General features: G+C 46.6%; 2 protein-coding genes across 2 annotated transcripts in view; both read right to left on the bottom strand.

Annotated features, from left to right (window-relative positions):
• The window catches only part of LYPD6B (LY6/PLAUR domain containing 6B), a 44,882-nt gene extending 42,231 nt beyond the window's left edge, over positions 1-2,651 (bottom strand). Inside the window, exon 1 of the mRNA XM_032115067.1 lies at positions 2,533-2,651. The gene's annotated coding sequence lies outside the window, so the exon portion shown is untranslated. The remainder of the gene's footprint in view (positions 1-2,532) is intronic.
• Positions 2,652-4,621: 1,970 nt separating this feature from the next.
• The window catches only part of KIF5C (kinesin family member 5C), a 66,460-nt gene continuing 56,516 nt past the window's right edge, over positions 4,622-14,565 (bottom strand). Inside the window, exons 24-26 of the mRNA XM_032114524.1 lie at positions 12,243-12,459; positions 11,178-11,291; positions 4,622-8,508 (exon numbers count right to left, since the gene is read on the bottom strand). Coding sequence (XP_031970415.1) covers positions 11,185-11,291; positions 12,243-12,459 — 324 coding nt within the window. The 3' untranslated portion in view covers positions 4,622-8,508; positions 11,178-11,184. The remainder of the gene's footprint in view (positions 8,509-11,177; positions 11,292-12,242; positions 12,460-14,565) is intronic.

Raw genomic sequence — 14,565 nt, 5'->3', positions numbered from 1 at the left:
CAGCCAGAAGAGGGAATTCATCACGAGTGTTCCAAGGATGAGCACGCGGGATCCATCCCGCATAAGCCGATTACGGGATTTCCCGGCTCCTGACAGTGAACATCACCCAGATGGCAAACCTCAGAGAGAGGGCCCTGCCAGAGCCAGGCTGAGGCTAAAGGCTGCAGATTATCCCCTCGGGAAGGGATGTCACTGAGAGGATGTGGCTGGCGGGGAGCACAGCAATTATCACGCTGGGAAGCACTAATTGACTTAAAGCAAGGAAGGCATGGCGGGAAGAGGGAGAACTCTGGTAACCGAGTTAATTGTGGGCTCACTGGAGAGTAAAAGTATCACCGTGCAAAGGCTGATGAATCACCAAGCTGTGAAAAACCAGGACAACTCCCTTGCTCTGTGCCATAAAACATCCCTCTGCAATTACCTCTGGAATTCACCTGCACTGCAGGTACAGGGCCTGGCCGGGCCAGGGGACACAGACACACACAACAGGGACAGAGTCTTTCAGCTCTGAATTCTCCTTCTCTGAGCTGATCTTTGTGTTCTCAAACTTTATTCATTGTCAGCACAAACCTTTTTAATCTTTTGGTCCTTTTCTTAAAACCTCACCCAAGCAGAGGTGTGACAATGACAAGGGTCAAAGTCACAGAGGAACCTGGAAAACTTTAAACTTAAAGGTTCAAAACTGACCCGAGAAACAGAGATCTCAGCAAGTATTGTTTAATGATTTTAAACAAAAACATGTTTCTTGAGGGAGAGAAACTTGACTCATTCTCTGAGCATCTGGGATCACCAGCACAGCATTTCTGGAGGAGGCTGCAGCACATGGCTCTGCAACTGCTCTGATCTCTGCCTTTGTCGTTCACTGTGTTACCCTCTGACAGACGGGAAATCGCACAATCCCATTTTCCTGAGATTGCCCTCAGGAATCAACCAGCTGGGTCTTGCAAGCCAGGTCTATCGGCGTGAACCACGTGCACTCCTCAAAGCCAGCACTGTTTTCATTCCCTGCATCAGCAGAGCACCCAGGGCCTCGTGCAGAACCGAGCCCTCAGCGCCCACGATCCCCACAGTCCCACACAACGCTGCTGGCTGTTGTTCCAATGGATTTACAGCCTGATTCAGCACAAGGAGATGCATCTGGATAGAGGGAATAGGTACCAGAAGCCTGTGTCCTATTCTGAAGGAAAACACCACACTAAAGGCAGCACTTCTACAGCCTGCCAGAGTCAGCCCAGCACCTGCTCATGTGCTTTCATAGGATCACAGGATGGTTTGGGTTGGGGGGACCTTAAACACATCGCAATCCACCTCCTGCCATGGCAGGAACACCTCCCACTATCCCAGGCTGCTCCAAGCCCTGCCCAGCCTGGCCTTAGACACTTCCAGGGATCCAGGGGCAGCCACAGCTGCTCTGGGCACCCTGTGCCAGGGCCTCGCCACCCTCGCACGGAACAATTTCATCCCAATATCCCATCTATCCCTGCCCTCTGGCAGTGGGAAGCCATTCCCCCTTGTCCCACCATCGCAGGCCCTTACCCAAAACCCCTCTGCAGCCTTCATGGCTTGTATTTTTCCCTCACAGTTTTTGCTGCACTAAGTACATTTTTATCGTGTTCTGTCATTTCCTACGGTGAAGCTTCACTGTTAAAGAGCCCGATGTTGGCGTCCACACCTGTGGAACACGGAGCCCAGTTCTTTTTACAGCTCTATAATCATCAGGAGACGTGTAATAACTGCACTTTTACAAGAGACCTGTAAAACACAGCCTGTGAATTGGGTCCCAGGCACTTGACGCTGCACACCCAGCGCTTCCCACAGCCTGGCTCCTTCCCGCCAGCACCACAGCCACTGGGGACACCCTGATTTTGGTGACACCTCCTGCTTCCTGTGTGGCTGGGGACACCTGGATTTAGGTGTCATGTCCTGCTCCCCAAAACCAGTGGGAGACACGCTGATTTTGGTGCCACCTCCTGCTCCCCCAAAACTGCCAAGGCTGGAGACACCTGATTTCGGGGCCACATCCTTCTCCTCAAAACCACCGGAGCTGCTGACACCCTGATTTTAGTGCCACCTCCTGCTCCCCAAAACCAGCAGGGCTGGGAACACCCTACTTTGGTGCCACCCTACTTTGGTGCCACCTCCCGCTCCCCAAAACCGGTGGGGCTGGAGACATCCTGATTTCAGTGACACTTTCCACTCCCCGCGGGGCTGGGGACACCCCGATTCCAGTGCCACTTCCCACTCCCCGTGACACTGGGGACACCCTGATTCCGGTGCCACTTCCCACTCCTCGGGACACGCTGATTTCGGTGCCACTTCGCCCTCCGGTGGGGCTGGGGACACCCTGATTTTGGTGCCACCTCCCACTCCCCTTGAGGCTGGGGACACCCAGATTTCGGTGCCATCTCCCTCTGGCCGCTCCCGCCGGGGCTGGGACGCGGCTCAGCATCACCGGGGCCGGCAGAGCGGGACCCGCAGCCCCGAGCCCGCCCCGCTCCCCGCTCCCCTCCGGGGCCCCTTCCCCGCACTCACCTCCGTGCCGGGCCGGCGGGACACGGGAGCTGCAGGACACGGGAGCTGCGGGACACGGGAGCAGCAGGACACGGGGACACGGCAGCAGCAGGACACCGGTGTTCGCCCCAGCCGTGTAGGCGGGGCGGGCGGAGGAGGGGCCGGGGCGGAGCGGGCGGCTCGGACACCCCGTGCCCGCCCCGGGGCGGTGGCACCTGCGGGCAGGGTGGGACCCGGACACCTGCGGGGAGAGAGGGGGCGGCTCCCGAACCTCCCGGGGATCCTTGGAAGCGAGACCCCCCCGATACCCCCTGCCTCGGCACCCACCCATCAGTTTTCCATCACAGCGCGTCAGGGCGACTACCAGGGATCTTGATCCCGAACTACCGAACATCCTCGTTTTAGGATAAGTACAGCTTCCCCTGGGATCAGCTCTGCTGGAAAATAAAGTGTTTCAGTTTGAGCTGAGAAGCGTTTGAATCAATAGCGGCAGCCTTGCAGTGAGTACTTTTCTAGGGATGCAACTCCCATTCCTTTGTTTTCGCTGCGCTCTTGCGAAAGTTGAAATCTTGGAAATGGATACAGTAATTTGTGATGTTTTCATAGCGTTAATTAACTGTTGCAATCCCACATTCCAAAAGCGAAATTGTAGGGATACACTTGCAAACAGTCTGCCCTCTAATTGAGTTCATCCTCCAGGCATAAGCTTTATCGAGAAGATCTTGAAGGGTGAATATTTTTTGACTCATGGAAAAAGCTCTGGCACCCTGCAGTGTTTGCCTTCCTCTGCAGCACTTTTGGGGAATGTTTGGACTTCCCATCTGCTCTCCTTAATATAAACCATCTACACTGGAAAGCCTTTTCTTCGCGGGTGGAGCCATCTTCATCCTGCAGGAGCTTCTCAGGGGGTGAGGAAGTGCCTCTTATGCACTGAACCCAAAATTTATCACAAGCCAAAATTTATTCAATTTTTTAAATAATCAACTCCAAATTTTACTGGAGTAATTTCTAAATCTGCTCTTTTTTTTTTTTTTTTTTTTGTTTTGTTTTGTTTTTTTTTTATTGTGCAAAAAGCAGATAATCCTCATTAGGAGTCTACTCAGCAGCAAAGAACCAGAGAGAGCCATCCATTCCAACAGAAACCTTGGGAGTGGCCAGAATTTGCATTGCTGAGGAGAAAAGCAACGATTTAATTGAGAAATGCTCAGAGTAATAATTACTGGAAATAAGCTCTTTCTAAAGCTCCCAAGTATGACTTTAGGGAAGTGGCAAGGACACAGCAACTTCTACTCCATTACATAAAGTGAGTGGAATATTCCTATAAAAATGGAAATACATGCACAGGGAAGTTGAAGAGGCTCCCTGTCATCCTCCAGGCTACTGAAAAAGGAAGAAGGAATATATCCATGGAGAGGTAGTAGAGAAGATGTAATTATTTATTTAAAAAATTAAAAATTATGCTGTGCTCATTCCCCTGTCACCCCAACCTTTTAATTACTGCTCCTGGATCCCTGGAAGTGTCCAAGGCCAGGCTGGATGGAGCTTGGAGCAACCTGGGATAGTGGAAGGCATCCCTGCCCATGGCAGGGGTGGAATGGGACGGGCTTTAAGGTCCCTTCCAACCAAACCAGTCTGGGATTCTCTGATTTTGTGAATGACTTGCTACAGGTTTAGAAGGAAAGCTGAAATCCAGAGCGTGGTCTCGGACATGGCCTCGGCCCACTCTGGAGTGCGGGTCCATTGAATTGGATTGAGAATAAACAAAATTCCATTGAATTGAATGGGTCACTCATGGAATCAGGGAGTACCCTGAGTGGGAAGGGAGCCATCGAGTCCAGCTCCTGGGCCTGCACAGACACCCTAAAATCCCACCCCGTGCATCCCTGGCAGCACTGTCCAAACGCTCCTGGAGCTCTGGCAGCCTCGGGGCTGTGCCCATTGCCTGGGGAATGTTCAGCACCCAGGACTCTCTGGGGGAAGAACCTTTTCCAGATACCCACCCTAAACATGCCCTGGGCACAGCTCCAGCCGTTCCCTGGGTCCTGTCCCTGTCACAGGGAGCTGTCACTGCCGCAGAGTGCCCCGTCCCGTGTCACACCAGGCCCACACGGAGGAGTTCAGTTCAGTTTTATTTTCCACTGTAACGGATTTCGAATGATACATCATGCAGTCTGCCAGTGTATCCATCCATCTCCGACAGAACTTCAGCACGAAGATAAAAAGATTTCTCTCCACGGGCTGGGGGGAGGAGGAGGGTTCAGGTCTGCTATCAAGAGTTTAATACAGTTCAGCATCATTTGATGCAATGGCAAAAAAAATTTCCCCTTGTTACCAGCAAAACGTGTCCACCATTTATTTCTTTTTTTTTTTTTTTCCTAAATTGAACACTACTGTAAAGATACATAGAGCCCAGAGAATACACATCTGCAGTACACGTTACACACTTTACAAACTAGACAGGTATAAATCTACAGACTGCCTCAGCCCCGTGGCTCCCCCACAGCCAGCGGGGCGGCCCTGCCGGGTGGTGGAGCGGTGTTGCCATCCTGCACAGCGGATGGTGCCGGTGCACGGCGCGGTTCCTACAGGCACAGTGAGGACAAAAGTCAAAGCAAGGGGAGATTCAGATTATCCTGCCCATTTGTTTTCCCTTTTTCCCCATGGAGGAGTACTTCAGTCGTGGTTACGTGAGGTATTTCTCCTCCAGCAAGGGGAATCTGATGAGCCCTTTTCCTTTTGGACCTTCATCACCGTTTGGTTTAAACATTTCTTCAAATAAAACCACATTCAAATTAAAATTCTTGATGTTGTTTGCTCTCAAGCCAGAGGGCAGGGATAGATGGGATATTGGGAAGGAATTCTGTGAGGGTGCGCAGGCCCTGGCACAGGGTGCCCAGAGAAGCTGTGGCTGCCCCTGGATCCCTGGCAGTGCCCAAGGCCAGGTTGGACAGGGCTTGGAGCAGCCTGGGATAGTGGAAGGTGTCCCTGCCATGGCAGGAGGTGGAATCAGCTGATCTTTAAGATCCCTTCCAACCAAACTATTCCATGATCCTACAATTTATACAGATTTCAGGCAAATGTGCATCTTAGCCCATCAGGATTTATAAAGTGGAATCGAAAAGCTACTCAAGGCTCTGTGGGCAGGAATTGTTGTAGCAAAAATTTTTTGTGACTTACTTTTAAGTCACAGTATATTCAGGATAATCCAACTCTCACCCTTGTTGAGTTTAATACAAAACTTAAAAATGCATCAGCCAAGGTCTTTCCAAGCTTAAAACTTTCCTTGCTTTCCAGAAAACAAGTTGATGAAACGTGAACTCAAGGACAAACACAAGATATTTGAACATATCATTAAGAGAAGCTCAAGTGAGCCAGAAATACTTTTTAATCACTAGCAAAAAGAACAATATGCACTTTAGTTCCATCTGAAATCCGTTTTCCATTCGGGAATGGTATTTCCACCCCGATTTGTCCCATGCATGACATTTTTTAGATGTGAAATTCCATTTGCGCTGTACAAACCACAACTTTAAAAATGAGCCTGGAATAAATAGAACACAACACTCAAAGAGCAAAGAAAGGAAGAGGGGGCCAGGAAACAGCAAGAGACAGGTTCTGATCTCTGCAGAGCAGATGTGTGGTTTTCCTTTCCAGATATAAAATGTGAAAGCCTTAAAAATGGTACAAAAGTTGAATATACAACACGCGACACAAACTGAAGTTGCCCAATTAAAATAGGCTTCGAAACTAAAAATTGATACAAGCAGAGTATGTTCAACTGAGAATTCATAATTTCCAATCATTAAATACCTTAGGTATTTAATTCTGAGGATTTTAGCCTAAGGCATCTTTGGGGCGTTTCTGAAAGCCCTCCTGCAGTGTTGGTGTAGAAGTGAACTTGGAGAAACTTCATCGTTTTCCTGCTGGTGGCACTGACTGGCTGATCAGCACCAGCACGAGGAAGAGATGTCCATGTTCACTTATCCCTCAAGCTGCAGGAAGCTGTCCCCCAAAAATTCCTGGTGATGCCTTGAGGAATCCAGACCTTTTTGTTGTCACGAATGCTGCATTTACAATAGAATCCCATACCAAACTCTGAGAGACACAACAGGAAGTTTGCCTACAATACAAAATCGTCGACAGCAAATAAGCGTGGGATCTCTTCCTAGAACCAAAACAAGAGGATTATTAATTCCTAGTAGAAACCTCAGCTCTGACCAGCTGGTAAGATAGCACAGAGTAGTTCTGAGTTAGTGATTTTATTAAAGATTGCATATGGCAAGTTCACAGTTCATTCTTCTGGCAGTGCACATGCACGTAACGAAAGAAAATATAAAACTTTGGAAAATACAAAATAAATTAAATACATGCAAATCTGCAACTTCATTAAATATGTTTAGCAAAATGCTCCCCCCAAATAGTGCAACATTAAAAAAAACAAAAACAAAACCCAAAAAACAAAACCAGTTAAATTAAGTCCAACTTACTTTGCAACACCCTAATTTCAGTAGAAAAAAATATCTAAAGTCAACTCACAATCTTCCAAAACGCTCTATGGAACTGAAGAGTTCTATACCTACACATTCAGAAATTTAAAAAAACCTCAATCAATCTCAAATTAAAGAAGAGCAAACGTCTGCAAAAGAAGACCAGAGGGCTACGCTCGGCCGGAGCCTTCCTGGAATCCCGGCTTCCGGGAGTCCCACCTGCCCCGGGAGATGTGGAGGGAGGAGGAGGAGGAGGAGCAGGAGCAGCACCTTCTGCCTGCCAGCAGAACCTTCCCAGAGCAATTCCAGTGCCCCCTTGCTGGGAAGATGGAAATTTGCTGTCTGAGAGATCCAAGGAAGGCTTCTCCTTACCTCTGGAGCACGAGCGGACCTTCCATAGGATGAGTGGATATAGTTGCTTAGAAAGACATTCCCTTCCCCTGGCAATGTGCTCCTCACATCCCAGCAAAAAAATTCCTAAATTTGTTCTACAAAGGACAGCTCGAGTGGACAACTCTCACCTCCTTCTGGATTTTTTAAGGAACGGTTTGGGGGATTTCGCTTTCCTTTGTTCTGGTAGGGGACTGTTCCCTCCGGGATCTGAATTCTGGTGTGAACAGATCAGGGCTTGTTTGGGGAAAGGGGGAGGGGGGAGGTGCTTGTTGGATTTTCCAAGGCAAGATTTCCACAGCATTCTGAAAGCCTTCCAAACTTCCTAGGGAACAACGCTCACAGACACATGGCTAAGCCATCCCACTCCAGGAAAACCTGCCACTGTAGGGAGAACTACGAGGAAATAGGAGCTTAATTTTAAAATAGGTCACACAGATAAATTCATGGAACTACCAAACTTCAAATCCTAGGTCTATACTAACAGATTTCTCTGCATCCCGTTTGTTCTTTACCAGGTACTGCAATAAAGGTTATTTTATACAGTCCAAAGATTTTTTTTTTTTAAATCAGGATATTACAAATGGTTCTTTGGGGAAATTTCCTTCTGAAAATGTTAAGCAGTAAAATTAAACCACATAGCAGCACATTTTCATCCCCTAAAAATATAAAATAATATGTATATTATACAGGAAATCAGTCATGACAGAGCACAATCACCTGCCTTTGATGGCACTTGGTCATTGAATAATTAATTCCTTGATGCCAGAAGTCGGGAATTACCAATGCCAATGGAGGACTTGGAAAAAAAAAAGCATCACTCTGAGTGGAGAAGCCCCAACCTAAGCAGCGCCAAGGGGTTGTGGAATTCGGAGTGGCAGACTCCCTATCATCCTGACTGAGGTGGGAATGTTCCAGACGTCGTACAAGGATCTGGAGGAGCTGAGCTGGACACTTCTGTACACGTGGAGATCCTACGAAGCTCGGAGTACCTGGAGCGGGGCGTCGCCGATGGCCGTGGGAAGCGCAGGATGGACAGGACGTGGACCAGGTTGGAGAGGGGCAAAAAAGAAACTAATGTGACTTAATGACAGTCCTTAACATGCTAAGTGAAACTGACCTGCCAGAGAGAGCAAGACAGGGAAGGACAATTAGTGGATTTGGGGGATTGGAAAGCAGAGCACACAAACTGGACGGGCAGCAAACAAAGCGATGAATCCAGAGTCACATTAAAAAAAATATGGAATTTGGGTCTCACAGACAGAATGAACCAACTCTCCTGATGGAATTCCCTCTCTGCCACCTGTAGCCTGGAATTATGTCTCACCCAAACACCATCTGAAGGTCTAACTTTTTTTTACTCTTTAATTTTCTGTTCCTTTGATGGGATTTTTCTCTTGGCTTGTTGGATGTGCTGAAGAGCTGGTGTGTGTTTATCTCACGTGATAAGGGAGGAAAGCAACAGCAGTGGAGTTCGAAAATTATAAATCAAAGGGATGAAAAAATACAAATCCAAACCCATCCTTCTGTTCTCTGTCTCCTAACAGAGATATTTTCCTGATATATAAGTGTTTACAGAAATATCTAAAATGTTTTTATATAGTATCATGATAATATTATAACAATATACTTTATCATTTCATATATGCACATCAGACAAACGCATTTTGTTAAATCCCACATTTCTTTTTCTTCCATCTGCTGGGTTAATCAATCATAACCACTGACCAGTCGAACAGAACTAAGTGTCTTTTATCTTTATGGTGAATAATGAATGAACACAAGATAAATCTCTCCTGAGCAAATGTTGAAATAGGAACCTCACTTTTATTTCGCTGCTGTTAAACGACTACAAAAGAAAGTTTTGTTCTAATTCCAGCTGGGTAGAACTGCACCATTCCAAAGCACTTTCTGCAGAGCACAGGAATGTCTCAACAATAACCTGGAAATAATCTGGATGAAGTTTTCCCTTCACTGGTAGCACCTTTACTAACACCCTTACTCAGACCCCTGGCTTTCCATCCAAGATCAGAATTCAGATTACTCAGATATTCCCAATTTTGGCAGCCAAACAGTTGGAATTTGCCAATAATCTTCTTAACCAAAGGACCAAAACTGAGGAGAATGGACCTTCTCCGATCACTTCCCAGCCTCTCCTGATTACATCTTCCACACTTATTTCTAGATATGAGCAAAGAATCAAGAACACTTAGTTTAAACAATTTAATTCCAACCTGTAGGGCTGCCATTTGGTTTTCAGATTTTTCCAAATTTTTCCAGAAACCGCAAGTCCGTTCACTTTATCCAGTTTCTCCTGAGATCTTCCATCTTCTTTTTCTCCAGCCTCATTTTCCCTGTTGCTCCTCTGCAACATGGCCTGAATCTGCTCAGCTCCACAGCCCTCTGATATAAACCTCAGCATCTAAAATATCTGGTGGGTGCTTTATGCCTCCTGATTGCTTTTTCTTGACTTCCACAGTCCTGTCTTGCTATTACAAACCCATCTAGTTCAAAGTGCGGTTATTTTATGGACAATTTTTATTTATCTACAGTTATTCACTTGATATGTGTGGCCTGTTTGAGTCTGACACTTCATTTCACAGCAGCTGGTAAATTAAAGGTGCATTTATTTGAGGCAGGAGGCAGCTTTTCCCCCTCAGAGTAGCTGTTACAATAAATGCTTAGAAATCTTTGACAAGGCTCTGTACCCCACTCTTTGCCTGGTCACAGAGGTGGGAATGCAACGAAGCAGATGGACAGAGGTACCTCACTTGTGAGATGGAAAAGCCAGTTTCAGACCAGAATGGACTGATGCACAAACCCTCTCAGCAAAGCCTTGCCCTAATTTATCCACACAGGAAACATGTTGCTGGAAGCTCATGGCAAACACAATGAGCAGGAACAATCCCTCAGCACAATAACAGCTTGAGTGTGGCGTGATGGATGCTTGGCATGCAAGCCTGACATGAAACATTCCCAAAAAAAAGCTAAAAACACCCAAGAACGCCTCGAGGAGACCACAGACCATGAAGACAGTTGTGAGACAGAATTAATCCTCAAGGAGGGCAAAAAGCCAGACTTGGAGGGACAACTTTGCTGTCCCCAGGCTGCTTTTCACAGCCACTCGCTGCCATCCGGCTTTTGGCATGTCTGTGGCATAAAGTGATCATCTAAAATAAGGCAGATAAAAAATCTCTCCAATAATGAGCATTTAAAGAAACAAATGGGAGGATGGAGTCCATGGAACAGTCTCCTGGGAATATGCTGCTCATCTTTTGCTTAGGAGAAACTCTCAAGCCCTGGCAATGGAAGTAAAATATTTAGATTTTTTTTTCATGAAGAGAACTAAGAGTGCAAAGTTGGCCAAATGGTGACACTAAAATTTGGAGATGTCTCTTGCTGCCACTGACAGCTGCTCTATCCCTGTCCCAGGCTGCAATATCCCAACATAGAAACACATCCATGGTACTGAAAGCAGAAGATGATACTGGCAGAAAGAACCTCTGGAACTGTATTTTTACTACATGAGTTTCACGCCTCTACGTGTGAACTTCAGATTTACCAGAGCAGTTTTTAAAAAACTTTTAAGTGCTAAATCGTTAAAATAAAACCTCTCCCCAGCAGTTGGCAAAGCCTCTTAACAGGCACTCAGTGAGTGAGTGTTGTAATTATCAGCAAACAACTACTAAAAATAGAAAAAAAAATACCATGGGGTCTCCTAAAAGCAAGATTGAAATAAGAGAGAACTGAGTGATCAGTGGGAGAAGAGGTAAGTTACTCTGGTCTTACCTCTCGTTTATTTGGTGTTGTGGTAGTAGCTGGAGTTGGACATCCCTCCCCCTCGGATGGCGTGGACGGCCGTCGGAGAAGACGCTGGGTAGTGACCAGGGCGGATGGGCTTGGCTGCAGAGGGAAAGGAGGGACCAGACAGACATTTTAGCTTTCACATTTTAGCTTTCCACCGCACCTTCTCCTCCAAGGGAAACCTCATTGTTTCCCAACTCAGATCTGTGCTTGCCAGAGTGGTTTCTAACCCAGCTCTGCAGAACACAGCATTCCCCGCCATGGCCAACAACAAATACACCCATTTTCCTGGTGGCAGAGCCATTTTCCTGGTGGCAGAGCCCTTCCCACGCATTTGCAGGATCTGCAAAGATGATGGACTGTCTAACAACAGAGGGAAGTCACTTGGTGGGCAGTGAGGCACTTTTTATGTCAAATTTACACCATTCCAGAAGATAGCAAGACAAAGCTTGGATGGCTCCCTACAAGAGGAAGCATTCAGGAGGTAACACTTTGGACTTAATCACTTAACCACTCAGGACTTAATACCCCAATATTGTCATCTCCATCTAAACTATTCTCCTTTAGCAATCCCAACAAATCATTCCAAGAATTGCCCCATCCGTTGTGTGCACACATTACATTGTGCCTCAGAGGTATATCAATATCTGAATGACAAAGGAAGATTTTTTTGTAATTAAATCACATGGAGGACTAATCAGGGGGAAAAAAAAGAAAGGGATGAGGTCCAGAAAGGCAAGGAAAGAATGAAAGCAGAGAGAGAGCGTGTGGGGGGAGGAGGAGGAAGAAAGTGAGCGACTAATTTAAGGAGACAAGTTTTCAGGTCACTAGAAGGGCACACAAGACCCATTATGCCCTTTATTTACGCAGTGAAACAGCAGAGCCTCTTTAAACTCGAGGTGGGGCAGATTCCATGAGAAAGTGAGGCCTTTGAAGATTCCTGTGCAGCGAAGGAGAAGCAGCCCCTGTGTTTTACTCCCTCCACTCAACCCCCAGCAACCAGCCCAAGCTTAAAGCATGTGGGCAGCCCCTTTAGCTCCATGTCCTCACCAATTTGGGCGGAGTGTGCTCTCCGGGCCATGTTTTTGGCTCTCACGGCCTCCTTAATGCGATCCACCTCCTGCTGGTAGCGCTTGCGGTCGCGCATGGCGTTTTCCTTGGCCTCCTTCAGTGCACTCTCCAGGGCCTTAACTCTCTCTGCCGTAGCTCGAAGGCGTTTCTCCAGCTTAGGAAGCTCGCAACGAAGATCTGCATTATCACGTACCAGCTGCGGGGAAAGCAGTTCAAAATACAAGGAGGTCAAAAGAAAGGGGCAAAAATCTCCTCAGAGAAATGGCGGGAAAAGTCCCCTCACAAGGAAGGAGAAAACGCCGCCTGTTGCTCTCCACGCCTCGTGTACTAAAATTAAACAGGTTTCTTCCAGAAATTAACATTAAAAAGCTTAGATTAATGAGAAATTTAGAATGTCCTGAGCTGGAATGGACCCACAAGGTCAAAAGAAAGGGGCAAAAATCTCTCCTCAGAGAAACGGCAGGAAAAGTCCCCTCACAAGGAAGGAGAAAGAAAACGCCACCTGTTTGCTCTCCATATCCTCGTGTACTAAAATTAAACAGAGGTTTCTTCCAGAAATGAATGTAAAAAGCTTTGATTAATGAGAAATTTAGAATGTCCTGAGCTGGAACAGACCCACAAGGATCAAGTCCAGCTCCTCACTGCACACAGGGCACCCCAACAACCCCACCCTGTTTCTGAGAGCATCGTCCAAGCTCAGTTTTGGTCACAAAATTCACTTATCTGGCTGAGGAGTGATATTCGTTAAAATTGTCCAGAAAGATCAAAGACAAACAGAGTTTATTCCATTCAACAAGATTCCTGATCCTGAAAGTGAGGACTCCTGGACCAACCCTGCCACTGCAGAGTCCTCGACAGCCAGATTTGCTTCTCTACACTTCAAAAACTGCAGCAGAAACTCTGCATTTCCTCAGAACACAGATATATCCAGGATTTTGCAAATCCTTGATCACCTCATTATTTTAAAATAATAATGCTTGAATATGTGTTACAGACAACACTGGGGATCACCCCAAATTCATCATTTCCAGTGGTTCTGATGTGTTCACCTGGGTGTTCCCTACTCAGCCATGTGGGAAAATTGGGAATTTCACTAAGAAATCACTTTCAGGCCTGTAACTATAAATATAACGATTGTATGCAACTTTGAATTCGTGCACTTCCTCAGTTTAATATGAACCCGAGCGAGGTCTATCAATTATCCAAATCACATCTGACTTCCCATGCAGCAACAGCCAAGAGAGGATTGATTTTTAATAAACGCAAAACTGATGCAAACGGGCAGAAAATCCAGCGCAATTTCTACTGAACAGATTACACCACTGCTGGAAGTCAACAGAAATCTGCTCCAAAAGAGTGACTCTCCCTTTTCTGGAGAGAAAAGTGAATTAACAACCACACTAATATCACAGCAAAGCAACAGCATGTCCTGACATTCACACGTTGCTTAACAATCAGAGCATTTTACACCTGCTGGGCCAGGCGTAGTGCTGCAGAATATCACAAACAAGCTAAAAAAACATTGTCACAATGTGATTTTTCTGCAAGTGCTGAGTTTCTGTTGTGTGAAATAGTTATGATACAAAATCCAAGCAGGGTGGTATCAAGTACAATGTCACTTTTCCCCTCTAAGTTTCCTACAAGATGTGGATTCCAAGTTGATTTTGAGTAAATACACACAAATGAGAGCTATAAAAATCCATATTTGAAACCCAGCAGATGCATGAAACGAGTGCAAAAAAAAGGCAAAATGGTAAAAGAAAAACCACTCTGAACATGTCCCAGTTTCCACATTTAGAAAGTAGGTCTTTAAACCATCTGTTCCCTGGGAATCTCAAAACCCCAAACCTTAGCGGACACTTGTCACAGTCCAGCACTTCCTGCTCTTTTGGCACTTCCACAGGAATAATTAAAGCAAATCTGGGAGTGTGGGTTACTAATACAGCTTCAGGAGAGTGCAGTGCACAGTGTTGTGTCACTGCTCAAAAAAGAAATCAAAACAGCTTTGGTGTTTTGTGTTGTGCACCTGAACAGTGGGACACAGCTCCAACATACTGGGAGAGGAGATTTTAGGGAGAAGACTTTCCCTGGGAGGGTGGGGAGGCCCTGGCACAGGGTGCCCAGAAAAGCTGTGGCTGCCCCTGGATCCCTGGAAGTGTCCAAGGCCAGGCTGGATGAGGCTTGGAGCAGCCTGGGATAGTGGGAGGTGTCCCTGGGCATGGCAGGGGTGGGATGGGCTTTAAGGTCCCTTTCCAACCCAAACCATTCTGAGATTCAGTGAAACTGAAATTCCATGAAGGAG

The sequence above is a fragment of the Corvus moneduloides genome, chromosome 7, assembly GCF_009650955.1.
Source record: "Corvus moneduloides isolate bCorMon1 chromosome 7, bCorMon1.pri, whole genome shotgun sequence".
Classification (NCBI taxonomy): Eukaryota; Metazoa; Chordata; class Aves; order Passeriformes; family Corvidae; genus Corvus; species Corvus moneduloides.
The sequence above is the reverse complement of the archived record's forward strand: the minus strand, read 5'-3'. Positions and strand labels throughout refer to the sequence as shown.